The 27,051-nt window shown below is 40.4% G+C and overlaps 1 protein-coding gene across 2 annotated transcripts; it reads left to right on the top strand.

The window, feature by feature from the left end:
- Window positions 1–27,051, top strand: CPR146 (collagen). Of its 2 annotated transcripts, NM_001171643.1 has the most exon segments (12): window positions 94–253; window positions 13,334–13,628; window positions 16,715–16,931; window positions 17,278–17,468; window positions 17,729–17,977; window positions 18,388–18,546; window positions 19,683–19,781; window positions 20,805–21,023; window positions 21,540–21,887; window positions 22,455–23,678; window positions 24,765–26,114; window positions 26,233–27,051. In NM_001171643.1, coding segments are annotated over 12 exon segments (4,923 nt in total). In that variant the 5' UTR covers window positions 94–217; the 3' UTR covers window positions 26,769–27,051.

Here is a 27,051-nt window from a genome sequence, read left to right as displayed (position 1 = left end):
GGTATCCAGCGTTTATGTAGAGGTAATATAAGAGGCGCATCTTCGAGTTTGCACATAGTTAAACAAACCGGCCGTCGGAGAGCGGGTCATGTTGGCGAATTTTAGCACAAACAGTGCCGAGTTGTAAGGGCTTCGTATTGTGCCGCGGATTAGGGTTGTCTCTGGACAGCCAGCGTTTTAATTAGACGGTTAAGGCCTAAAGGGCCACCTCCGGGCCATGGGACCCGGAATAATGATTAAATTTTGTATCTTGGTAAGTTTTTGTTTAAATTTTTAATAATTTCTTTTATATAACATGTGAGATTATTTAAAAAAACAGTTGCTTAAATTTGAAACTTTTCGATTTTTTTTATTCAATACTAGCTAACCCGGCAGACTTCGTAGTGCCTTAATCGATTAATAAAATGTATAAAATAAGCTTAAAACAACACACATCAAAGGAAAAACAAAATTACTATATTTATTTAATTCCGAGCATTTTCATATTTATCTACCTTTTAAACCTTCTCTGGACGTCCGCAAATAATTCAAGACCAAAATTAGTCAAATCGGTCCAGCCGTTTTCGAGTTTTAGCGAGACTAACGAACAGCAATTCATTTTTTTATATATATAGATTCAAAAGTATTTCTAAGTAAAAAAAACATAGGTTTAGATTTTAAGTTTTCCGATATAGATATTTATATTTTTTGTCTCATATTTAAATATTATGACGAATTACACAAGCCCCGGAAATTTTTACGTTCGAGATTTACCAGAATACCGATAAAATAATTTCGAAACACCGAGAAAGACAAGTGGAAACGCTAAAAATACATTAACATATTATCCAACTTGAGATGAAACGGTGCCAAGTCAGTTGCAACAGAGACTAGAAATATAAACAATGTTAATTTGAGGGTTCCATTTTGTTGTATTTTGTATTGGTTTAAGGCGTGGACGAGCCCACGATTACACTTAGTGTTAAATGCTCACTGGAACCCATAGACATCAAGTACTTTTATAATATAACGGCAAACCCATCATTCAAACTAAATCGCTGACTGATTCACGGCAGAAATAGGAAGGGCGGTGGAACCTACCCGTTTAGGCTCAGAAGATGCTCTACCACTAGCAAGTAGATTATCATTGTGATTAGAAAATAGGTTTTTAAGGTTAAATATGATCAAACATTGACGCTTCTTTTCTTCCACTGACATCACAATCTCTTGCGTATATCATTTGCACTGCATTCTTCTACGATTAACTTCAATACTCTGCGAAATGCACCTGAAACCTTGATTGTGTAATGTATAATCTCACTGATCTTTCTTCTTTATGTATTATACTTGATTTACCCAAGCCTTTTAAAACTGTCATTCGGTCTAATATTATGACGTAATACGTAAGAGATAAGAAACTTAATCACAATAGTTGTAACAAAACCGAGTGCTATGCTTTGATTAACTTAGTCGACTGACTCAGTGAAGCAGTAGTTAACACCGAGAGCCGTGAGTTCGATTCCCACATCGGGCAAACATTCGTGGCGGGGCAAAGAAAACTCTTTATTTATTGTATATGTGTATATTTAGGCGTACATAAGTATGTTTATCAGACTGGTCAATTGGTACAAGGAATCCTAATTTGGAGCCGGATGACCGTGCGTAATTTGCTCCCGGTTATTTTTAGAATTCAAATAAAAAAAGAAAAGAAAAAAGTATTTAGTAATTCAATAGAAGAAAACGTAATTTTCAAATACGCTAAATAAACGCAGTAGCGGAAATCTACACATCGCTCTAACACGATGAAAACGACATCCGGTTCTAAATGAACCCTTCAGTAGACATATCGGTAGGTTTCCCTTTGCGTTCGATCTCAAGAGCCTTAACGCTCTCATGTATATCCATTAAGATTATAAATAGTTGCCTATATTTTACACATTAGCCTCTCGGGATAGCATTTCCTTAAATTGAAGGATAGATGATCGAAGTAGTAAACGTATTTTAAGCGTAAATTCGTATTAAGATGGCTTCGAGATCTGTTATCAAGACATTAAAATGTATTAAACATAAAGAACAACTCAAAAATTATACATATGTATGCCATAAAATACATATTTAAAGATGCATATGATTTTAATCATTTGATAGATGTTTCGTTTGATTCATATGTATATTTTTTTCAAAATATCGTCTTTCGGTTAAGTATATAAAATATGTATAATTAATGTTTGGGAAACGTCAAAGTTTGTTAGAAGCTATATTTGTCTAGAGAATAATATGAAAAATCTTTTGTTTTTTTAATAAATACATAATATCAGTACTCGGCCGTTTAAATTAGAGATGCATACTTACATTTACTGGTGGTAGGACCTCTTGTGAGTCCGCACGGGTAGGTACCACCGCCCCGCCTATTTCTGCCGTGAAGCAGTAATGCGTTTCGGTTTGAAGGATGGGGCAGCCGTTGTGACTATACTGAGACCTTAGAACTATATCTCAAGGTGTGTGGCGCATTTACGTTGTAGATGTCTATGGGCTCCAGTAACCATTTAACACCAGGTGGGCTAGGAGCTCGTCCACACATCAATGCATAAAAAAAAAAAAAAAAAATATTACAGTAAAAATTCTTAAGTAATTAAAATTAAAGATCGTAACTCCTTGGAAATAAAAATCTAGCAAACAGCGAGCGAAGCTAGTAAGTTATCGATGATTTCACGTCATTACGGATCCTCCCGATCCATTAACGGTGCTTTTAGGTACCTCAAGCACCAGTCGCCGTCCTCGCCAAATCCGTCGCTTGCGACGAAGGGCTCGACGAGTAAATTAACCCGTAGACACAGCCCATTGCGTTTCTCGTCGGATTTTCTCAGTAGGTCGCGTTTCCGATCCGGTGGTAGATTCTGCGAAGCTCTGCTCTTGCCAGTGATGGCAACACTCCCGGTTTGAACCCCGTGAGCTCACCTACTAGCTCGGTGAATCTAAAATAACCCGTCGAGGCTACTAGAATAGGTAGGAAAAAAAATCGATGATAAGATGTCCCAGTCCGCGTGGAGGTAGGTGACGAATATATTAAGATACCCACCACCCTAGCCGCCCTAAGAAAAGGAGATCAGTAAATCCACTTTGATTGATAGGTGACGCGACTCTTATTCTAATACGCTAAAGACCACCTTATATCATATTTGGTAGGCAGTGGCTTGGCTCTGCCCCTGGCATTGCTGGAGTCCATGGGCGACAGTAACCACTCACCATCAGGTGGGCCGTATGCTCGTATGCCTCGTTTATACAAAGGCAATAAAAAAAAATTATCATGATGGACAGTGACAAGACAATTATGTATACCGTTAGAGAAGTTTTTATACTTGTAGTATATACTGTCAGTGTATTAATGTCTGTTACTGTCAGCTAATTTACGATTTAGCTAAAAGGAAACTAACATTATGTATTATATTTAATTAGGCGTATAATTTTCGAAGTGTTTTTAAATATTAACTATTAACATCGAGTACGACTTCGTTCAAAATTAGATCCATTAAAATACTTAAGCACACTGTCGGACAGAGTGACGACAAAAAACTATATTGAGAACTTGCGTTATTTTGTCGCTGTTCCTCGGCCCATTACTTACATTAATACATTACTTAGTATTTATTTCGTAGACACCAACAATTTGAGACCAATCTATAGGACACGACGTGTCTACACTTCATAGGGTAGACTAGAATAGAACAACTGTTTACAAATCAAATTCGAAGCTGCTTTACATGGAGGAATTAAGTAATTCACCTGTCAAAAAACATCAAATGACGAGAGCTGCACGGCGGTATTTACACTAGGCCGCGGCTTGACTGCACCCCTAGCAGTGCTAATGCTTAGGAACGACAGTAACCACTCACCACTAAGTCTGAATGTATGCTCGTCTGCCTATAACAGCAATAAAAAAGTTTAGTTAAGTTCTAGAAAGTTCAAACGGCAAGAGAAAAAACCCCTTTTGCGTAATATGTATATCTTGTTTATCGACATATGAAAAATTCGCCAGTAAGCAGGGCTTTAAGCAATCACACTCCTAAAACTATGTGATCGTGAAAAAAAAATTAACTCAGCACAATCACGGACTTAAGAAAAACCCATTATTTTCTAGGCCACCTATTAGATAAATAATGTACTAATAAATTCATGGCAATTACAATATTTACATTTAAGCGAACAATTTAAAGAATTTGCTATGTTATAAACATAATAGTAATATATTTCAAGAGACAAGGTCGCCTAGAATATTTCGTATGAATAAAATACCTCCGTCTTTATTCTAAATCTGTCTATCGATTTCAACTGGTTATTTTTTAAATATGATGAGGTATTTTAAAAACTTGTCATTAAAAAAGGAGACTCAATGACTGCACGGAAAAGATATTTCATTGATCGTCCTTTCTTTTCAGTAAACCGACGGCACAAATGTTGTAATTCGAAACTTGTATATATTATGCAAGATTTTCTTAAAATTGTCATTGGCGTTATTCATGCTTTTCGATTCCGGATTTCATATATTCAACCGATACCGCTACTAATTTTAACTATAATTTTAACAATTTTAATTCATCTACTAAACATAGCAGAACTGTTCCGCAAAATTGTTCAGCTTAGATATGAACGTCAAATGAATTAATAGCACCTAATGAAATACGATCGTACTTGATAAATAACAATGAAAATAACGAACGGCCTCATTGCTTTGTAACTTCTGATCATTTTTTGTCGTTTAGCTCAACAGCGTTTGTCGCGAGTCACATAATTGTATCAGTCATCTTAATGTCATGTTTTTCTTAACGATTGAAATATCATCGATCACGATTTTAGTTCCGCAACAAATTATTGTAATGTTATTTATTAAAGGTGAACGCACTCAATTGTCAGAGGACAGACACGAGGAGCGATGACGTAATCTAATGCACATTTTAGGGACTTTGTGCCCACACGACGTTTTTGTTTAGTATAATGGTTTCTCGGAGTCCCCTCGTGTGTAATATAATATGCACTGATGCCAAAAATAATGCTTGCGATTCACCAAAAACTCGAGACCGACGCTTTTTGTCAGAAACAAGTTTAAAATGTCTTCCAACCGGACCTTTATTTTTAAAACGAGATTTCCGAAACTTCTTCCAGCAATCTTTTGAATTAAAAAGTAATTCGTAACAGGTGATACTGTAATGTTTTTTTTTTATCAATCGAAAATTACATTCAGTACGTATCGAGACGTTCTAATCTTCAAAATAAAGTTGAGTTTTTTAGGAGGTAAAGAGGTTGTCGCAAAACAATGTACTTTACGCATAAATAATATCTCTAACGTTCGCGAATTCCGAACACGTAGCGCGTCCGTACCGGAAAAATCAATAAAAACTGGTCTCATTAACAACTAATGTGTTAGCAGACATCAGTATAGTAAACTTTAAAACACATTGTTTAGTTTACATAACAAATGATTACATTGTGGAGCGTGCAGACGGGGTCTACGCGACAACGGTATTCCTTCGAAGATCAATGAGAGACACTATGACGTATTCTTCGTGACTCAAGCAAATATAGATAACAATGAAACTTGTTTCCATGCTGCTAATGCCTTTATTGTTAAGGTAATTACTTAAACTTTTAAATATAAATCGAGCATCGCATGAACAAAAGTTTTAGTCTTTTTACTGTAGACGTAATGTAGTGCGGGCAGATAGGATCATCCTTCCGATTTTTGACGCAAATCAGTCTTTCATTCCGATTCAGAAGATAGGACATCAGAGATATACAATATACAATTGAGAAGTTGATCCCATGCCACATGGTGAGCCGGAAATCGTTGCCCCTTTTGATCCAATAAAAAAGCACAGTAGTAGTTTAACCAAGATATCAATGTAAAATCTTAAGAAAATATTTGCTCAAACAGTTGCACAGGTTACTACAATATAGTATTAAATATAAAGTGTGCCGTGAAGCAGTAATGCGTTTCGGTTTGAAGGGTAGGGCAACCGTTGTAACTATACTTGAGACCTTAGAACTTGTATCGCAAGGCGGGTGGCGCATTTACGCTGTGGATGTCTATGGGCTCCGGTAACCACTTAACACCGGGTGGGCTGTGAGCTCGTCCACCCATCTAAGCAATAAAAATAAAATAATAAAAAAACATGCGTATTCGAATAACTTTTACACGTCACTTGTAAGATATATTTAGTAACATCACTATACCGAGTCACTGACATTTGTTTTTCGTATGTTTTTTTTTATATAGGCGTGAAGAACTATCAATCAGGGATGTTTTGTTTATTGTACTGTCAATCAAAATGAAGATACATTTACCATTTTTTCTCCATTCTCTAAGTCTATGCTTATATTTTTTATTGCTCAGATGGGTCGACGAGCTTACGTGGTGTTAAGTACCGAAACCAATGGAAATCATAACTTTCATGCCTCCCTTGGGACATAACAATTATATATACCGGCAGTACCATCTTTTAAACTAGAATACACCCTGTTTCGCTGTAAACTAAGTTGGTGTGAACTCACATTTTTTTATTGCATAAGTGGGTGGACGGTCTCACAACCCACCTGATGTTAAGTGGCTACCGGAACCCATAGACATCTACAACGTTAATTTCGGCACCTACCTATGAGTTCTAAGGTCTCAGTTTGGTACAACGGCTGCCCCACCCTTTAAGCCGAAACGTATTACTGCTTCACTGCAGAAATAGGCAGGGTGGTGGTACCTACTCACAAGACGTCCTATCAACTATAATTTTGCGGGTTTAATTTTTATTACACGATGTTATTCCTTGACCGTGGAAGTCAATCGTGAATATTTGATATGTACGAATTTTATTAGTAAAATTACTAAGTACTTGCATGAGGGATTCGAGTATCAGTGCATCGCTAGATACAAATGCACCGGACATCTTATCCTTTAGGCCGCGACGACTTCAAAATTCAACGACTTCACATAGCGCTCTACCATCAGTAGTTAAGCAAATACTTCAGCTCTAACACTTGGAGCAGGCTGAGGAACCCCGGTAACCGTACTCGTCGAACTCGACAAAGAGGTCGACGTGCAAACTAACCCATGTATCAGCCCGCTGAGTTTCTCAATTCTCGCCGGATCTTCTCAGCGGGTCGCGATTCCGATCCGGTAGTAGATTCTGGCTGAGCCTTTGCTCGCCCACTTGTCCTGGTGAAGCAGGACAGGCTTCCTCAAAAAAAAAAAAAGTTAAGCAAGTTTATAATCTTTTGTGTACGTCGTTGGGGAATACGCGTTAAGCGCATATTTCATTACAAAAATTTTGTACCTGCGTTCTAGATCTTATCACTCACTGACATGTTCGCATCGTTTGATACGAATACATTGGGCATCTTATCCTTCAGGCCCCAACATCAACATTTCAACCTTCTAATACTACAATTTAAACACTTCGTGAGACGTCAAAGCATCATATTATAATGTGCTTAAATTCAAAACGAACCTTGCCGCTTATTTGACAAAACGAGTTACAAAATACACGTTTGATTAGAAATTATAATTTGATTAACTTACCTTGATGACATGGATCCTTCCAATCCCACTGTAATCTGACTAAACTCAATATAACCTGCTTATTAAACAGGAATCATGATTCAAATCGTTTGTATCTAGCAATATAATGATCTATCGGTATGTCAAAGGTTCTAGCTCAGTGATTCTCAACCTTTTTTTTGTTGCGGCACATATTTAACGATTTCAAAATTTGGCGGCACACAAAGAAAAAGATAAAAATTATTTACTTACTACCGAATCACATACATTTGCCAATTTTAACGAAAGAAAAGGTGCAGTAACTACTATGCAACACCTTGTGAATCCCAACTATCACTAAAACAACACGTTTCGTACGCAGAAGTGGCAAGTGTGCGCCGACTTGAGACATATTCCTATTGCTATGCACGCCGCTTCATCATAATTTGGCACTAAGAAAAACCGCGTTGCAAAGCAAATAATAAAATATTTAATTTATTTTTTTATGGATTTAAATATACATATATTCATGTTAAAAATATTTTTCTTTTTAAATGATATAATTTAATAATATTAACTTTATTATATATTTGCAAAATTTGGCGGCACACTTTTGAAATTTGGCGGCACACAAAAGTGCCGCGGCACAGTGGTTGAGAATCACTGTTCTAGCTCATAAGTCTTACGTTAGATATTTACGTTTGTAACTTAATTAAAGTTTAAATTTAATTAAAATAAAGCACTTCAGTGAATTTGCTATAAAAATTCCCTAAAATCCCACGAAAGAGGAAATTCAAATTAACCTAAAGCAAATCGTAAAAACCCGACCTAAAAATTTCAAGCAGTTTTTCGAGCAGGTACCCGAGTAAGCAACGTCACTTAAAATTAACTCTTAAGTATGCGTAATCTGAGTCATTTCCAGATTTAAGCGAGGTCAATACCGGTCGCCGAGATGCGTGACCTGTGTTAGATTGAGTAACGTCTAGTGCAGCAGTTCGTATAGTTTAAAGGTTGAGGATGATAGTTCACATAAGGCCAAGCGGCAGGTGATGCGATGACGTAATTATTCGACGCCTTTCGTAAATACCACTGAAATTAATGTATGGAAAACATTATTTATTTATTGCTTATATGACTGGACGAGCTCGCAGCCCTACCGGTGTTAAGTGGTTACTGGAGCCCATAGATATCTACAACGTAAATGCCGCCACCCACCTTGAGATATAAGTTCTAAGGTCTCAGTATAGTTACAACGGCAGCCCCACGCATCAAACCGAAACGCATTACTGCTTCACGGCAGTAATAAGTGGGGTGATGGTAGCCTACCCGTGTGGACCCACAAAAGGTCTTACCAGCAGTAATTAAAGTAAGTAAGTATATTTGTAAAAATATGTATTTTATATAATTAAATAACTACAACGACGAACTCTACTTACCCGATTTGTTTCTATATAGGTATACGATCAACAAAAAACAATCCTTCATTTCAAGTTGAGCCCGTGAGCTCACCTACTCCGTCCGGGCGTAGCTAATATAGCCTCTTAGGCTACCAGCGAATAGCTAGGAGAAAAGAATACTTCAGGCCTGCTGATTTACTAACAAAGAACTACTTGATATTAGCCCATTATTTCAGGTCCACATTTTATACTTATCACAAATTTATCCATTTCTATACCAGAATAAAAGTCCCCGTATACGCAAAAAAAAATTTTTCGAAGCATTTTAATAATAAATATACGCTCACCTTACAATACAAGTACCCTGCGAATCTCTAACTTAACTATTAAACTGAACTATACAAACAAAAATGTATGATAGAATGCGTAATTAAATTAATGCACTGACGCATTTAGAAATTATTGACTGCCGCGAATGTTAGGTAGAGGTTAAGGTTTACAAGTAGACTAGTTCAATGGTCTCCTGCAAAGTTAAGGTTAAAGTTGGGTTAATACAGGTAGATCCGTATTAACAGTCCAGTTATTTTCTCGAAAATTCTGATGCTAGCGTACGTTGGTCTAAAATGAGGTCTTATTTGAAGAAACACATTCATAAAACTCGAAGATACACGCCCAGCAATGCGAAAAAAAAATCAGAAATCACTGTAATAATCTAAATTTGTTCATGAGACAACTCTCAACAATCCTTATGTCAAAAATGACAAAAACATAACTCTACTTAATATTTTATGTTATTTTATTTATGAAAATGTAATATTTATACAATATTATCTATTTGTATCTTTTTAAAAAACGTATATCTTCTTAAAACATTCAGTCACTTTAAATAGCGTATGATGTTTACGAGTTTTAGAACGAAATATTCATGTGCATGAGAAAATACCTTCAGACAATTTCCATACGGACGCTACTTCTAGTTGTAAATTCTGAAACTCCAGATTATTCAAAACTATCTATTTAATTCTTTTTTTTTTAATATTCGGGCGTCTTGCCCATTATTTCACGACAACATCGACTTTTACAAGCCATTCTGATAGGGACCAGTCTATTAAGGTTACTACAACGATACAGCAATAACATTGCAACGACTTAACAATGCATACAAATTATGTAAACAAATGGAATACTGACCTCCCAAATTATTAATACATAAAACGGAGGCGCTTCAATAAACTGATAGACGTTAAAATATTTGACCTATGCCGCAAGTAAAGGTGATAAAGTTTACAAAACGTAAACGGTAAACATTCGATTTTCCGTTACGCCTACAAAAATGTATTACTGGTGGTAGGACCTCTTGTGAGTCCGCGCGGGTAGGTACCAACCACCACCCTGCCTATTTCTGCCGTGAAGCAGTAATGCGTTTCGGTTTGAAGGGTGGGGCAGCCGTTGTAACTATACTCGAGACCTTAGAACTTATATCTCAAGGTGGGTGGCGCATTTACATTGTAGACGTCTATGGGTTCCAGTAACCACTTAACATCAGGTGGGCTGCGAGCTCGTCCACCCAGCAAAGCAATAAAAAAAAAAAGAAAAAAAAATGAGACGTTAAATTGAAATGAAAAGTGTTTCATACGTATTATAGAATTTTAAGATAGTATCACTTTCGCTTATCCGATCGGTGAACGTTTGCCGGATACGATCGACCTTCGCTAGTTTGCCAAGATACTTAACGTTTAGATCTGTAGACGCGACGAAGAGTGCGTGACATAAGCCTTGCTGGCGTCACCCGACCACACCTTGACATAATACATATATAATAGATTCCGATCATTAATGTATTTAACAATTAAAATCAGAAAAATATTATTTTCATTTCAATTTATCGAAGACGATACATCAACAGAATTGCAAAATGCAATAATTTGCACTTTTCTTCTCTAAATCAGTATTACTCAACCACAATAAGAAAAGTCTAAGTTTTTTATGTAATAGATCCATGAGACAGCTGAGTAATCGATGATGATAAGCTTCGGATGACGCAATTGGATGCATCTCGCATAAACATCGCGGATAAACAACCCAGTCACTTGACGGTGATCTTTACCGTTAATACAATACGCTTTTAACTTTAAATACTGAAGTCGAGGTCATTTAACAAGTAAGCAAATAAATTGCTCTCAAACATTACAACACACGGCACGCCTTCTGCTTAACACCACGTTGTAAGACGGGGTTGTTATATTATGTCTTTTATCTTGTATCGCAATAAAATACGCAAAACTCTTTAAGGATACATACAGACAGCAATCGCTGAAGGAACGCAACAATAAAACCTGCTATAAAACCATTCAGTTCTGTTTTATTTCAGTGTCGTCTCTTATCTCCCGTTTCACGTACACATTAATGACAGTATAATAATTAATCATACATGAAAGGAGTATTGTGGATTTGCAACGAAAAGTAAATCGAGTATTCAAAATAGGATTGACTATTGTAATAATTTTCTTTCGTTCGGCTATGTCGATAATTATCTGTCCGTAATGTTATTCATCGTCACTTACGTACATAATTCCTATCTTAAGTACAATTCTCTCTATTTTTGCCTCAAAGCAATTATGGGGTTTGTAGAACAGCAGAACCCTAATTAATACCAGTACAATTAATAATTCAATATTAAATTAATTAAATATTATTTTAATTTTGCATTTACAGTCATGTCTATAACTATTATTCCGCCCCTTGAACACCATATGAACCGCGCTTCTAACTTACAAAAAAAACTAATCAGAATAAACAATATTAAAAATATATCAACTTTTATGTTTCACACTCCTTGCGGCGTCAAGAAAGCTTTTAAAATTCAATAACCTCATTCGTATCGTTTGCCAACGTTACGAGACATCAAAAGTTTTGAATAGATCAATTAAAAATTCAATCGCAGCAAAACGGACAACCACATTAGAAACATAAATATTCTTGGCAGAATAAAACGAGCCGTAAATAAGCACTAAGCCATAAAGATAGAATAATACAACGGGTTTGCAGTAAAACATGTTACACAAGAATGTATTCATTGTTGAACAACAGATCTAGGTTCCACAAGTCTATGAATGGCACCAAAGTATTATAAAGTCGAAACAAGAACCCGTACTTTTTCATTAGCAGATTAAATAATTTTCGATTTTACAAAAATTTCAATTACAATTTCATTTCTATTTAATAGTACTAAAACATGAGCAAGATTGTGCATAGAAGATTAATAAACAATCACTTATTATTATTTTATTATAATCGGACGTTTCAAATACTTTACAATTTATTTAGTCGTGAAAGACTACAATTTGCGGACATGTATACTCGTAGTATTGTCAAACGAGATCAAGCCGTCGGCTCCTATGACAGTTTCATTGTTCTTTGAAAATTTGCCGTTAAAAATTCGCGTCGGCTTTTGAATGCTTACACGTTTATGTCCCAGATCAAAAAACAATTTACTTCTGATGCTTGTCTCTGTCGGTACGTGAGATTGTAACATAACGCGACAGTTTGGGGGTTACGGTCACGGACTTTGGCGCGCACAGCTAAAGTCTTAAACTCATGTGTACAGCATGTCAATGCGTTGGCGAATCTGTACAAACCGGTAACGTTTGCAGAGTAACCGCTTCTTTTAACCGATTTAGATATTTATCAATGTCATCGACGTTGTTTTATTGCGACCTTATTTATTGCCTTGTACAGATAGTCATATTATAAGATAGGATCTTAGATTTTCACGAGTCGTAAAGAAAATTAAAATCAGTTTTATAGTTTCATCTGGCTTTTATTATTTTCGTTTTATTATTTCACACACTTTACAAGTTTTTAAATAACGAAAAACTGGGTTATATTCGTCGATATTTGAAAGTTTGCACTAACTATCGTCTATTTTTTCCAAAAATGTCGCAAATAATAAATCCGAAATCAAACCTTAAATGCAGTTTTAATCATAATAATATATTCAAATATTATGTCATTTTTTATTGGGAGCCTTTTCTTGAACTAAATTGAATGCACGATTTCTAATTAAACATTTCATTTTAAAAACTATACTACTCATTTGGAACAATTATTAAATTCGTCGAATGTAATTATATGTACTAAATATTGTACTAAAATGCACAATTCTAATAAATTCGAATTGACAATTCAATTTAATTATCTCCATAGAATTTGTAGCTCAAAAGCTAATTTACGTTTGAAAATTATGGCGTTACGAAATTTTGTAACTTCCAAATCGTTTTGCGTGACATAATCAACGATTAATTTACTGGTAATTTACTTGAACTTAGCATTTAAGTTCGACAGAATAAGAACAAATATGACTACCGTGAACTTTACTTAATAGTTTAACTTGAATCCTACAATTATTGTCTAATAATCACTTTATCTTTCGCAGGCGGTGCTAGCATTGTCACTGGTTAGCGCCGATAAGCCAAAAACTGAGACAACTTCAACGACCGCGAAAAAGGCAACTGAAGTACCCGCGAAGAAGACAGTCGAAGTACCTTTGAAGAAGGCATCTGAAGTGCCCGTGAAGAAGGCATCAGAAGTGCCAACAAAGAAGCCCCATGTAGAACCCGCGCGTGAAGGAAGGCAGTTGAGTCCTTACCCTGGACAACAAGACAACGAAGTGGTGGTCGACATTCAGGACGACGAAAAGAAGCAGTACTACGAAACCAACTATGACACAAGTAATTTTTTTTTTTTTTTTTTTATTGCTTAGATGCACCTTGAGATATAAGTTCTAAGGTCTCAGTATAGTTACAACGGCTACCCCACCCTTCAAACCGAAACGCATTACTTACTGCTTCACGGCAGAAATAGGCGGGGTGGTGGTACCTACCCGTGCGGACTCACAAGAGGTCCTATCCCCAGTAAACTTAACATTAAGTTATCATGTTTGATGTTTCTCCTAATACTAGTGATGCCCTGATAGTCGAAATTCGACTATAATTAATTGGAATATAAGTTTGTACACTCATATGATTCTATTGTTAAAGACTTTTATACTTCTACGATCACAAATTTCGCCAAGTCTACACTATAGAAAAATATTAATAAAGACAAACAATATATAATCTATTCTCAATTTGACCACAGACGTCAATAACTAAAGTTTGACAATAAATAAATAGTATGCATGCGTGTGTGCGTCAAATACATGGTAGGGTTTGTAATGTTTTTTTTTTAATTGATTTAATGTTTTTTTTAGGCATAATTTAAAAAATATTAGCATTCGGCACTCCTTCTCTATATTCTCTATAAGTGTGGGAAATATCATACTCCTCCGTCCGGGCAATTTTCGTAAAAAGGGATACAAAGTTTTTCCTTCACGTATTAATATATAGATTTTAATGTAATCTCTGATATATTTTTTGAAATCTCATGTTCTTTTTAATTCTAAAACACAAAAATATATTTTGTATTTTTTTATTTGTACTTATGAGTTCGAGCGTTGTTTATCGGTTTGAAACTTTATACAATACTAGGTAATCATACAGAAATTTCGAACAAAAGCATTCTAAGCAGCAGCCATATTGGATTTTAATTAAATTAAAATAATCATTGAACTGAAATGGAATTTTGTTAAATGTTAATTATCTCCATTAAAATATACAAATGAATAAATAAATAAAGAAAACTGAAGGGGCCGCTCGACCGTCCGTCCAACAAAACTAAAGCTATGTTTATATGAAATAAACAGTTAATCATGTGAAAGTGTAGACGGAAATTCTAGCAAAACAAATATTTTGTACTTTTGTCTATTTCTGTTTGTTCCGTATAAACTTATAAACGCCAAACTTAACGGAATTTTAACTGACAGGTTAATGTTATAAAAACAACTTAGGCTAGGTACTTTTATTTACCGCGGGAAACCCCCTACTTTGACCGGGTTTTGACCCTGGACGGAGATCGGACGTCGGGTGTAAGAGTGCAGGGGAGTGGTTTAGTGGGTAGGGCCCTAAAATTCCGTGGGCCCGCGGTCTGCTCCCAACACTTTACAGATCGTCAAGTCCCACATATCCCGCGCGCCCCCAAGGCGCGAGGACCACGTAAGAGGTTCGAACCCAGCCCGAAAAAAAAAACAAGAAGAAAAAAAAACAAAAAAAGGTAGTTTTATTTAAAAGCCTATTTCGCGTAAAATAATTAAAATGCTGATTAGTTTTTCGTTCATTTTGGACTCGACATAAAGCGGGCTTTGATAAGTTTGCGTTAATATTGAATAGTAATATTTGACTGATTTGATAAGTTTGCGTTAATATTGAATAGTAAGATTTGACTTATTTTCCCTTATTATTAAGCTTTTCAAAACTAGTTTCTGACCTAATAACATCAAATTACGGATTATCGCACGCACATATACACCTTAGATAATACACTTAATAATTATAAATACACACGTCCGTTAAAGAAATAAAAGTTTTTGCTTAATATACGCGCCGTGGTTTTCGAAGCGCTAAATTCATAATAGTAGTAATTCAGGAAGAATAAAACGCGTTACGTGTTACGTTTTTTCGGGACTAAGAATTACTCGTGTCACTGTCTCATCCATAAACTAACAGCCGATTTGTAAGTACGTTGGTTCGGCAAATGTTTATTGGCTTTGATACTTCATATAAATAATATTTCTGGATGTCATAACGAGATCAATCTACCCAACGCGTATCAACTTTCTTTTATTAGACTGTTAACATTGTTGTATAAAATAATACGATTTATTGAAAGACACATTTAAACGTGGCTGAGATTCAGTAATTTCCGTCTCTCCAAATGACAATCAAGATATTATAATAAAATTTACTGTCACAGTGTAGATTAATAAAGATAACGAATAATTAAATTCGGATCGAATACTGAACGAAGTACAATGGGCGGTGTTATCGAAAATATTCGTCTAGTTTTGGCATAATGTTAAATACAACAAAACTATTTCTCAATCAAAATCCGAATACATTAATAATTCTACATATTTGAATGTTAAGTATCATCCTGATCAAGGTTACACGCATACATATTATAATACATTTAACAATATGAATAATTAAATTACCAAACATAAATTATTTAGTTTATAAATTAATTATTTTATATTATAAATCGCTTTAGTCTAAAAATTTAATATTATCGAACAAAGTAGTCTTTAACAGTGTTGTTTAAAAAATACTTGTATTGGATTCGCAGGATTTATTACGAAAGTGTTAAACAAAAACGTACTTCACCTCTTTGCACTAAGTAAATTCAACGGGAAGATGCTAAAATGTTTACGAAATTCACTAAATGATTGATGTCTTGTTTATTATGCAAATTTTTATTTATTCAATTTTAATATTCTGTAAATCGAATGTATTTTGATTTCAAACGTACCCAATGCTGCTTACAAATTATTTATTCTACTTTAACATCTATACTAGTATTTTTATCATGAATTCTCCAAAATGATAATCAAAAATACAGTGCTTAAATTTTCAAATAGGAAATGTTGAAGCCCAGATGCAAGATAGAAAAGGTTAAGGCATAATTTTGATACATTTTTTGTATTTACAGTGTATATTATTTTATATCCACAACTGGACAAAAATGATTTATTATCGTGTTCAACTTCGTAAGACCAACACCTCTAATTCGCACAAATGCAGTTTCATTATATACATACACTTTCTGTTAATTTAGTCCACTGAGTTACTCGCCCGGTGAATCTAGTATGACCCCTTGAGGTCACTAGAGTAGATAAGAAAAAAAGAAAGAAAGCTGTTAATGGTTTTAAATTTGTTCTCAGGTGCGTATGGTTTCGGATACGATGTCGGCCCAAACGGACAGTTTCATCACGAGAACCGCGGTCCCGATGGTGTCGTCTACGGATGTTATGGTTACGTCGACACCGAGGGCTACCTCCGCGCCACCCACTACGTTGCCGACAGCCACGGCTACCGAGTCGTAGAACCAGAAAAACCTGTCGAAGTTTTCCCCGATGAGAAATACGAATATGACGAAAAGTACGTTTAAAAAACTGTCCAAACTTTACAAGTCGTCGCAATAAGCGTATGTGAATGATTCGATTTAAATAATAATAATAGCTTAAAGAATTAAAATAAGAAATAACTTAAAATACCGACAGATGTTACGGTTGACGTTTGAAAATGTAAACATATAGTATAGTATAGTACATATAGTATAGTAAACATATAGTATATAACGGACAGATATATCATCTTCAAGTAGTATTTATAGTGAGGATTAGACCATGATTGAAACATTTTATTCAATTTATTTACTTCTATAAATTTAAGTCAACTAAAAGTTTGTTTAATGCAGGAACTAAATTATATCTTTTTTTTTCAGTTACGAACCCACGCCATCCGCGACGGGTCAAACCATTCCGTGGAATAAGTTATTCTTCCCCCAGGGATGCGGTCGCACTCCTGGCGGAGTTCCACCCCAACCGTTCAAACCAAAACCTAAACCTAAACCCCCTGTAGATAGCACCGGACAAACTAGCAACCCCAGTCCTGGCGTCGCATACCCTGGTCAAGGTACATACAATTCATACATATAATATGACTACTGTCTACTGACATTACTATTAGTTTTTTATTGAAGGCTATTAATACTAATTAATTATTCGTTTTCTATCAAAATGTAGGATACGAGTATAATAATTTAAACACCAAAAACATGATTACTACGATAATTTGTTGATCGAAGAACTTATTTAATAAATTACAAATATTAAGATTTTCGTAAAACTTCGCTTAGTTATTAGGAAATTTACTATTTTTAATTTTATTTTCAGGCCCTAATGGCCCTTACGGTCCTGGCGGCTCCGGCGGCTCCGGCGGCCCTGGTGGTCCCGGAGGACCAAATGGACCTTACGGACCTGGTGGTCCCGGAGGACCAAATGGACCTTACGGACCCGGCGGTACTGGCGGACCTAATGGTCCTTATGGCCCAGGTGGTCAAGATGGCTCATACAGACCAGACGGCTCCTACGGTCCAGACGGATCTTATCAACCGGAAGGTTCCTACGGACCCGACGGATCATGTAAATGAAACTTATATTTCGTTTTAGATAGGTTCGTTCGTTTTAGATAGGACGTTTTCGGTAGGCAGCGGCTTGGCTCTGCCCTTGGCATTGCTGAAGTCCATGGGCGACGGTACCCACTCACCATCAGGTGGGCCGTATGCTCGTCTGCCTACAAAGGCAATAAAAAAATAAAAAAAAATTAGATACCCAAGTTGTAATTGTATCGTATCTCCTATCTATTCCTTTTATTACATATTTACTTATCGTCGTATTGTATATCTATTTACCAATTGAATTGCACGTAAATTACTTATCTGTTTTAGTAATCCATAATTAGTATACATATTTGCATTCAAACAAACCCAATCTAACCAAAAAGTAGTGATTCAATGCAAACATCTTTCTGATATTATTCTGACACTTCTCAGGGCAAGGTGGTTACTATCCTGGCACTCCTGGATCGCCTGGAACTCCTGGGTCGCCTGGCAGCCCTGGATCCCCTGGTAGCCCGGGTACTCCTGGTTCTCCAGGCACACCAGGAACACCTGGTTCAGGCGGTGGATACTATCCTGGACAAGACGGAACAGGTAAGATCGATTAACTGGTTTAACTAAGCACATTATATTGACGAAGTTTAAATGGTAATGTTTTGATTTGAAATGAGACGATCACAGTAGACAAATTAGATTGCGTGGTTACGTTTTTCTAACACCGGTCACTCACATTCGCACAAATACGCAAACCCACAAGTGTAGGACGACATTTGCAAATGATTATGCAAAGTTTTCGCTGCATTCGTGGTTTTCCAAGCTGTGTCGGTTTTTTAACAGACATCAAAGCGCGCGAACCGCGATCCTTCGTGTAGTCTCCCACACATTCGTGTGACCAGTTGCGCCCAGGATTGCGAAGGCAACGGACGTTTCGCTATTTTCATAGATCGTGACGTCTACTGTGTAGCGTATCTTCATCAAAAGAAATCCCATAAAAACAGCATGGCTGTTAATGATGTCTGGAAAAAATTCAAAACTCTTTTTCTCTTCAATGTTCTATTGACGAATTAAAAAGGAGGAGAAATTCGTGAGACATTCGTAAACAAGTGTAGGAGGAAGCGCAAACGGGTTCGCAAATTGAGTACCGAACCCATTTGCACAGCCGCTAAGTTTGCAAATGAATGTTTGACGGCCCTTCACATGCGCGCAAACATTCGTACAATGTACGAATATTTGCGCGCACGTGAGTGGCCGGCATAAAAGTCCGTCCCCAGAAAAAGTATGCAAGGTGGAGACGACGGCAATAATAAATAATACCATAATCATTGAAAACCATAATTGTTCCAACAGTTGTGTCTGTGTACGGTGCGATAGCGAAAAGTTCCGACCAACACCTTAAGAAACTTTCGTTATCCAGCTGGGCTAAGGGCATAGAACAGAAAGTTATTATCCTTGCTACGACCTTTACTCTGAGGCGGTTTTTCACTCAGTAGCCCTAGCCAATGGTGGCTTTTGTGGTAGGCACCGCCACCAACGGCAATATATTGCTTATTTAACGCTTTTTTTTAATTTTTACTATCATCCTTTATTTTAAATATTGTACATATAATTAGTATTTTTTTAATGAATATAGTAAAATAAGAAATAATAAATCAACATGCGCATTCCATGTTAGTATGCGAGTGGACAATTAGCCATAGATGATCCGAATCTACAACATTGATTTTTCTTAGGGGGACCGACTGGTCCTTCAGGCGGGGGAGGTGGCTACTATCCAGGTAGTCCCGGCAGTCCTGGAACCCCCGGCACTCCAGGCACACCCGGAACACCAGGTTAATAAAAAAATAATTAAATGCAAATCTCTAATCTTACTAAGATTACATTTACTTTTACTCGATTTAGCCAAGCTGCTGTAATGAGTTATACTCTCGATTTTATTTTTTATTTTTTTGTTAGTGCTTAGATGGGTGGATGAGCTCAAAGCCCACCTGGTGTTAAGTGGTTACTGGAGCCCATAGACATCTACGAAGTAAATGCGTCACCTACCTTGTGATATAAGTTCTAAGGTCTCAAGTATAGTTACAACGGCTGCCCCACCCTTCAAACCGAAATGCATTACTGCCTCGCGGCAGAAATAAACAGGGTGGTGGTACCTACCCGTGCGGACTCACAAGATTAGCACAGAGAGCAGAAAAAGTAACATCTCGCCAGATCTTGAGTATTAGTTGCCGAGACCCATAAATGTAAAGACATTTAGACTAATAAAAAACATAGAATTATTTTTAACCTTATTACGTTCATTGGTTTCCTCAATCTGGAGCCCTAACTAATGATGGCTTGTGTGACACCGCCACTAGCGGTAATATATTTTTGGGCTCTCCTTTATAAATTGGTTAAGTCCTTTTTATTAAATGTTGTTCATAAACTCAAGTTATTCCTCAAACTTCTCCCGGGTTCTGCTATAATCGGACGTTCGAGTGAGACCGCTAGACATGAATAAATGATTGATAACTACTTGATAGTATTACCTAAATAGCTGGTAACTTTAATAAGGCTGTTTCGATGGAATTCGACCTTGATAAATATGCGGTCCTAGATATACCAGAAGGTAAAGTAGTAATACTCACAACTTAGCAAGAGAGTTACCAAATCTCTTAAAAACGCAAACCTACAACGCCCTTGGTATGTTTGAAGCATTTAATATTTGTACACGTGATTTTAAAATAACCGTTCAGAGAACAGTCCTTCAGCCACCTTATAAAATCACTCATAAGGCATGGTATTTTTACAAGTATTTTTTTTTCATACCAAACCTTTATATTATTTTCTATATTATATTTTGTAATCTATTTTAGGTGGCCCTGGGGGTCCAGGTGGACCAGGTGGACCAGGTGGTCCAGGAGGGCCAAACGGTCCAAATGGGCCTGGAGGATCTGACGGCGGTCAATATTATCCTGCACTGCCCGGTAGTCCCGGTACACCCGGCTCCCCAGGCACTCCTGGTGGACCTGGTGGACCTGGTGGTCCCGGAGGCCCTGGGGGACCAGGCGGCCCAGGCGGCCCGGGAGGTCCAGGTAAAAAATAAAAATTTTGAATTATTATATTAGATTATTTAGATATACAAAATTAATATTAAAGTGGCTTTGTGAACTAAGCGCGTGCTTAGTATTATAATGTGATTGGTTATAAGGGTGAAGGAAAGTGTTGGTGGCTTTCAAATCAGAGCTTAGTATCCCCAGTAACTGCAAAATAATATCTATCCAGTTTATTTTGAAACCGTTTGAAACTAAATATACGTGATAAAATTGAATTCTGGTAAATATCTAGTAGGTACGTCAATATTACTGTAATAAATTACAAGTCAAGTTGCGAGCTCCAAGACTTGTCTTTAAGACATACTTGTCTTGCACCTCGAAATCAAATTTAAATTGTAGAAAACAAAATCATTCATTTCTTTGAGACTGTTTATTTAAAATAAATATTCATTTAATTTCAAGCCAAACATGTGGTCCCCTTAATCTTCGACTTAGGAATTATTCATTAAAGTACGATAATAACGGGAAATGATTGTTTTTTTTTCGGTCAACCAGATCAACCAAGCTACCCTGGACAGCCAGGACAGCCTGGTACACCAGGATATCCAGGACAACCAGGATACCCAGGACAACCCGGTACACCAGGACAACCAGGAACACCAGGCCAGCCAGGCTATCCAGGACAAGGTGGACAACCTATAAATCCTGGTCAACCAGGATACCCAGGCCAGCCCGGACAACCAGGATACCCGGGACAACCAGGTCAGCCAGGAACACCAGGACAACCCGGAACGCCTGGACAACCAGGAACGCCAGGACAACCAGGACAACCCGGCTATCCAGGAACTCCTGGGCAACCAGGGCAATCCGGATATCCAGGACAGGGTGGACCACAACAGGGAGGTCAGCCTATAAATCCTAGTCAACCCGGATACCCAGGTCAACCAGGACAACCTGGATATCCAGGCCAGCCCGGACAACCAGGAACACCAGGTCAACCCGGAACACCAGGTCAGCCTGGAACACCAGGACAACCAGGACAGCCCGGAACACCAGGACAACCAGGAACACCAGGACAACCAGGACAAGGTGGACAACCGATAAAACCTGGTCAGTCTGGATACCCAGGCCAGTCAGGTCAACCAGGATATCCAGGACAACCAGGACAGCCAGGAACACCAGGCCAGCCCGGAACACCAGGGCAGCCAGGTCAACCGGGACAGCCAGGGACTCCAGGCCAGCCCGGAACACCAGGGCAGCCAAGCTATCCAGGACAAGGTGGACAACCTATAAAGCCTGGTCAGCCAGGATACCCAGGTCAGCCAGGCCAGCCGGGATACCCAGGACAAGCAGGACAGCCAGGAACACCAGGATACCCAGGACAGCCAGGGACTACAGGCCAGCCCGGAACACCAGGGCAGCCAAGCTATCCAGGACAAGGTGGACAACCTATAAAGCCTGGTCAGCCAGGATACCCAGGTCAGCCAGGCCAGCCGGGATACCCAGGACAACCAGGACAGCCAGGAACACCAGGACAGCCAGGAACACCAGGACAGCCAGGAACACCAGGCCAGCCCGGAACACCAGGACAACCAGGTCAACCAGGCTACCCAGGACAAGGTGGACAGCCTGTAAATCCTGCTCAGCCGGGATACCCAGGACAGCCAGGTCAGCCAGGATACCCAGGACAACCAGGACAGCCAGGAACTCCAGGACAGCCCGGAACACCAGGACAGCCCGGAACACCAGGACAACCAGGTCAACCAGGCTACCCAGGACAAGGTGGACAGCCTGTAAATCCTGCTCAGCCGGGATACCCAGGTCAGCCAAGTCAGCCGGGATACCCAGGACAACCAGGACAGCCAGGAACACCAGGACAGCCAGGAACACCAGGACAACCAGGGCAGCCCGGAACACCAGGACAACCAGGTCAACCAGGCTACCCAGGACAAGGTGGACAGCCTATAAAGCCTGGTCAGACAGGATACCCAGGTCAGCCAGGCCAGCCGGGATACCCAGGACAACCAGGCCAGCCAGGAACACCAGGACAGCCAGGAACACCAGGACAGCCAGGCCAACCAGGCTACCCAGGACAAGGTGGACAGCCTATAAAGCCTGGTCAGACAGGATACCCAGGTCAGCCAGGCCAGCCGGGATACCCAGGACAACCAGGACAGCCAGGAACACCAGGACAGCCAGGCCAACCGGGACAACCCGGTACACCAGGCCAGCCCGGAACACCAGGACAACCAGGTCAACCAGGCTACCCAGGACAAGGTGGACAGCCTGTAAATCCTGCTCAGCCGGGATACCCAGGACAGCCAGGTCAGCCAGGATACCCAGGACAACCAGGACAGCCAGGAACTCCAGGACAGCCCGGAACACCAGGACAGCCCGGAACACCAGGACAACCAGGTCAACCAGGCTACCCAGGACAAGGTGGACAGCCTGTAAATCCTGCTCAGCCGGGATACCCAGGTCAGCCAAGTCAGCCGGGATACCCAGGACAACTAGGACAACCAGGAACTCCAGGACAACCAGGACAGCCCGGAACACCAGGACAGCCCGGAACACCAGGACAACCAGGTCAACCAGGCTACCCAGGACAAGGTGGACAGCCTATAAATCCTACTCAGCCGGGATCCCCAGGTCAGCTAGGTCAGCCAGGATACCCAGGACAACCAGGACAGCCAGGTACTCCAGGACAACCAGGTCAACCAGGAACACCAGGACAACCAGGAACACCAGGACAACCAGGACAAGGTGGACAACCGATAAAACCTGGTCAGTCTGGATACCCAGGCCAGCCAGGTCAACCAGGATACCCAGGACAATCAGGACAGCCAGGTACACCAGGCCAGCCCGGAACACCAGGGCAGCCAGGACAACCGGGGCAGCCAGGAACACCAGGACAGCCAGGTCAACCGGGACAGCCCGGTACACCAGGACAACCAGGCTATCCAGGACAAGGTGGACCACAACAGGGCGGTCAACCCATGAATCCTAGTCAACCTGGATACCCCGGCCAACCAGGGCCACCCGGATACCCAGGACAACCAGGTCAACCAGGACAACCAGGGCAGCCCGGAACACCAGGACAACCAGGTCAACCAGGCTACCCAGGACAAGGTGGACAGCCTATAAAGCCTGGTCAGACAGGATACCCAGGTCAACCAGGCCAGCCGGGATACCCAGGACAACCAGGCCAGCCAGGAACACCAGGACAGCCAGGAACACCAGGACAGCCAGGCCAACCAGGCTACCCAGGACAAGGTGGACAGCCTATAAAGCCTGGTCAGACAGGATACCCAGGTCAGCCAGGCCAGCCGGGATACCCAGGACAACCAGGACAGCCAGGAACACCAGGACAGCCAGGCCAACCGGGACAACCCGGTACACCAGGACAGCCAGGACAACCAGGCTATCCAGGACAAGGTGGACCACAACAGGGCGGTCAACCCATGAATCCTAGTCAACCTGGATACCCCGGCCAACCAGGACAACCAGGATACCCAGGACAACCAGGACAACCAGGCCAGACCGGAACACCAGGACAACCAGGTCAACCAGGCTACCCAGGACAAGGTGGACAACCTATAAAGCCTGGTCAGCCAGGATACCCAGGTCAGCCAGGACAAGGTGGACCACAACAGAGCGGTCAACCAATGAATCCTAGTCAACCTGGATACCCCGGCCAACCAGGACAACCAGGATACCCAGGACAACCAGGTCAACCAGGACAACCTGGACAACCGGGTCAACCGGGGCAGCCCGGTACAGCAGGACAACCAGGCTATCCCGGACAAGGTGGACAACAACAGGGCGGTCAGCCCATTAATCCTAGTCAACCTGGATACCCCAGCCATCCAGGACAACCAGGATACCCAGGACAACCAGGTCAACCAGGACAACCAGGCCAGCCCGGAACACCAGGACAACCAGGTCAACCAGGCTACCCAGGACAAGGTGGACAGCCTATAAAGCCTGGTCAGCCAGGATACCCAGGTCAGCCAGGCCAGCCGGGATACCCTGGACAACCAGGACAGCCAGGAGCACCAGGCCAACCGGGTCAGCCAGGACAACCAGTGCAGCCCGGAACACCAGGACAAGCAGGTCAACCAGGCTACCCAGGACAAGGTGGACAACCTATAAAGCCTGCTCAGCCGGGACACCCAGGCCAGCCTGGACAACCAGGGCAGCCCGGAACACCAGGACAACCAGGTCAACCAGGATACCCAGGGCAACCGGGTCAGCCAGGACAACCAGGGCAACCAGGACAACAAGGCTATCCAGGACAAGGTGGACCACAACAGGGCGGTCAGCCTATTAATCCTAGTCAACCTGGTTACCCAGGCCAGTCAGGACAACCAGGTTACCCTGGACAACCGGTTCAGCCAGGACAACCAGGGCAGCCCGGAACACCAGGGGAACCGGGACAGCCCGGTACACCAGGACAACCTGGCTATCCAGGACAAGGTGGACCACAACAGGGCGGTCAGCCTATGAATCCTAGTCAACCCGAATACCCAAGCCAGCCAGGACAACCAGGACAGCCAGGAACACCGGGACAAGCAGGACACCCAGGACAACCTGGACACCCAGGCGCACCAGGACAACCAGGTTACCCAGGACAACCCGGACAGCCGGGCGCACCAGGACAAGCAGGTTACCCAGGACAAGGTGGACCGCAACAGGGCGGTCAGCCTATAAATCCTAGTCAACCAGGACATCCAGGGCAGCCAGGACAGCCGGGTCAACCAGGGCAGCCAGGAAAACCCGGGCAACCTGGTACACCAGGGCAGCCTGGAGCTCCAGGGCAACCTGGAACACCAGGACAACCAGGCTATCCAGGACAAAATGGACCACAACAAGGCGGTCAGCCTATTAAACCTGATCAACCCGGATACCCAGGCCAACCGGGAGCACCAGGGCAGCCTGGAACACCAGGACAACCCGGACAGCCAGGAACACCAGGACAACCCGGATATCCAGGACAAGGCGGACCACAACAGGGCGGTCAGCCTATCAATCCCGATCAGCCCGGACAGCCAGGTCCACCAGGATATCCAGGGCAAGGCGGACAACCCATAAATCCTAGTCAATCAGGCTACCCGGGACAACCAGGACAAGGTTCGTTTTCTTTTAAAGACATTTTTATTGCATGCTGTTACTCGCCAGGAAATAATTGAATTGATAAGCAATATTAACGATATGATATAATAAGAATTAACATTAATATTATTTTCAGGAGGCGATTCCGTCTCGTCGGGAACTGGTGTGCAGCCACCGACATATGTTCCATCAACTCAAATGCCACCTTTCCCAATTTATGTCATACCTTTTCCATTGCCTATCGTACCAAGTCCAGGATCATGTCCCTGCTATTTATTAAATCCTGGAAATAACGGTACAGCAACGAACGAAATGCAAGCATCCTCACATCCCGCAAATGGACAGAGTCAAGGATATGCTCCGTACGGTATTATAGGATTCATACCTGTTGTTTTCGTTCCCTATTGTCCAGGAAATGGGAGTGCGATGAACACTGCACAACAAAACTTCCCTCAAGCAGTACCGGTGCAATACAATTGTGCCCAATGTCAGGCCAATCGAGATGTCTACAGATTCGCAGGCCGACACAATGGCGCCAGAGCGTTCAAAGAGCTTAAAGAACTTAAATCGCTGGACGAACTTAACGATCTCATTCGAAATAGAATAAAACCTACCAAGAGGACATTACGTCAAATTGCAGCACATCCAAAAATACTTGAAACAAAACACTAGCATTCGATAATATGATGCTGTCTAATTTTGAGCCTGTCCGAATAAAACTTGGACGGTCTCAAAATTACAAATGACGTACAGAATTTCGGAATTTCGAAATATTTATGTGCGTCTTCTTTCTCTTCACAGAATCTACTAAATATTTATTAGTTTATTTTACAAATTTTAATTTTAGTTTTTATTTATGAGAATTTTGGTTCAGTAGGATTTTTCTGTGTTTATGAACAATAATTAATTTATGTAGTATTGAACTCTACTTAAATAAATACATTTTTAATAATTA

The sequence above is a fragment of the Bombyx mori genome, chromosome 22 (genome assembly GCF_030269925.1).
Source record: "Bombyx mori chromosome 22, ASM3026992v2".
NCBI classification, from domain to species: Eukaryota; Metazoa; Arthropoda; class Insecta; order Lepidoptera; family Bombycidae; genus Bombyx; species Bombyx mori.
This window is presented reverse-complemented; position numbering and strand designations above follow the sequence as displayed.

Bases quoted from the DNA above. Each gene is read 5' to 3' on its own strand.
- CPR146 (XM_038018694.2), top strand. From the start codon at position 218: ATGGGACCCGGAATAATGATTAAATTTTGTATCTTG. The intron at 17,469-17,728 runs GTACATACAATT...TTTTATTTTCAG, and splicing joins CGTCGCATACCCTGGTCAAG to GCCCTAATGGCCCTTACGGT. The intron at 26,115-26,232 runs GTTCGTTTTCTT...TATTATTTTCAG, and splicing joins CCCGGGACAACCAGGACAAG to GAGGCGATTCCGTCTCGTCG.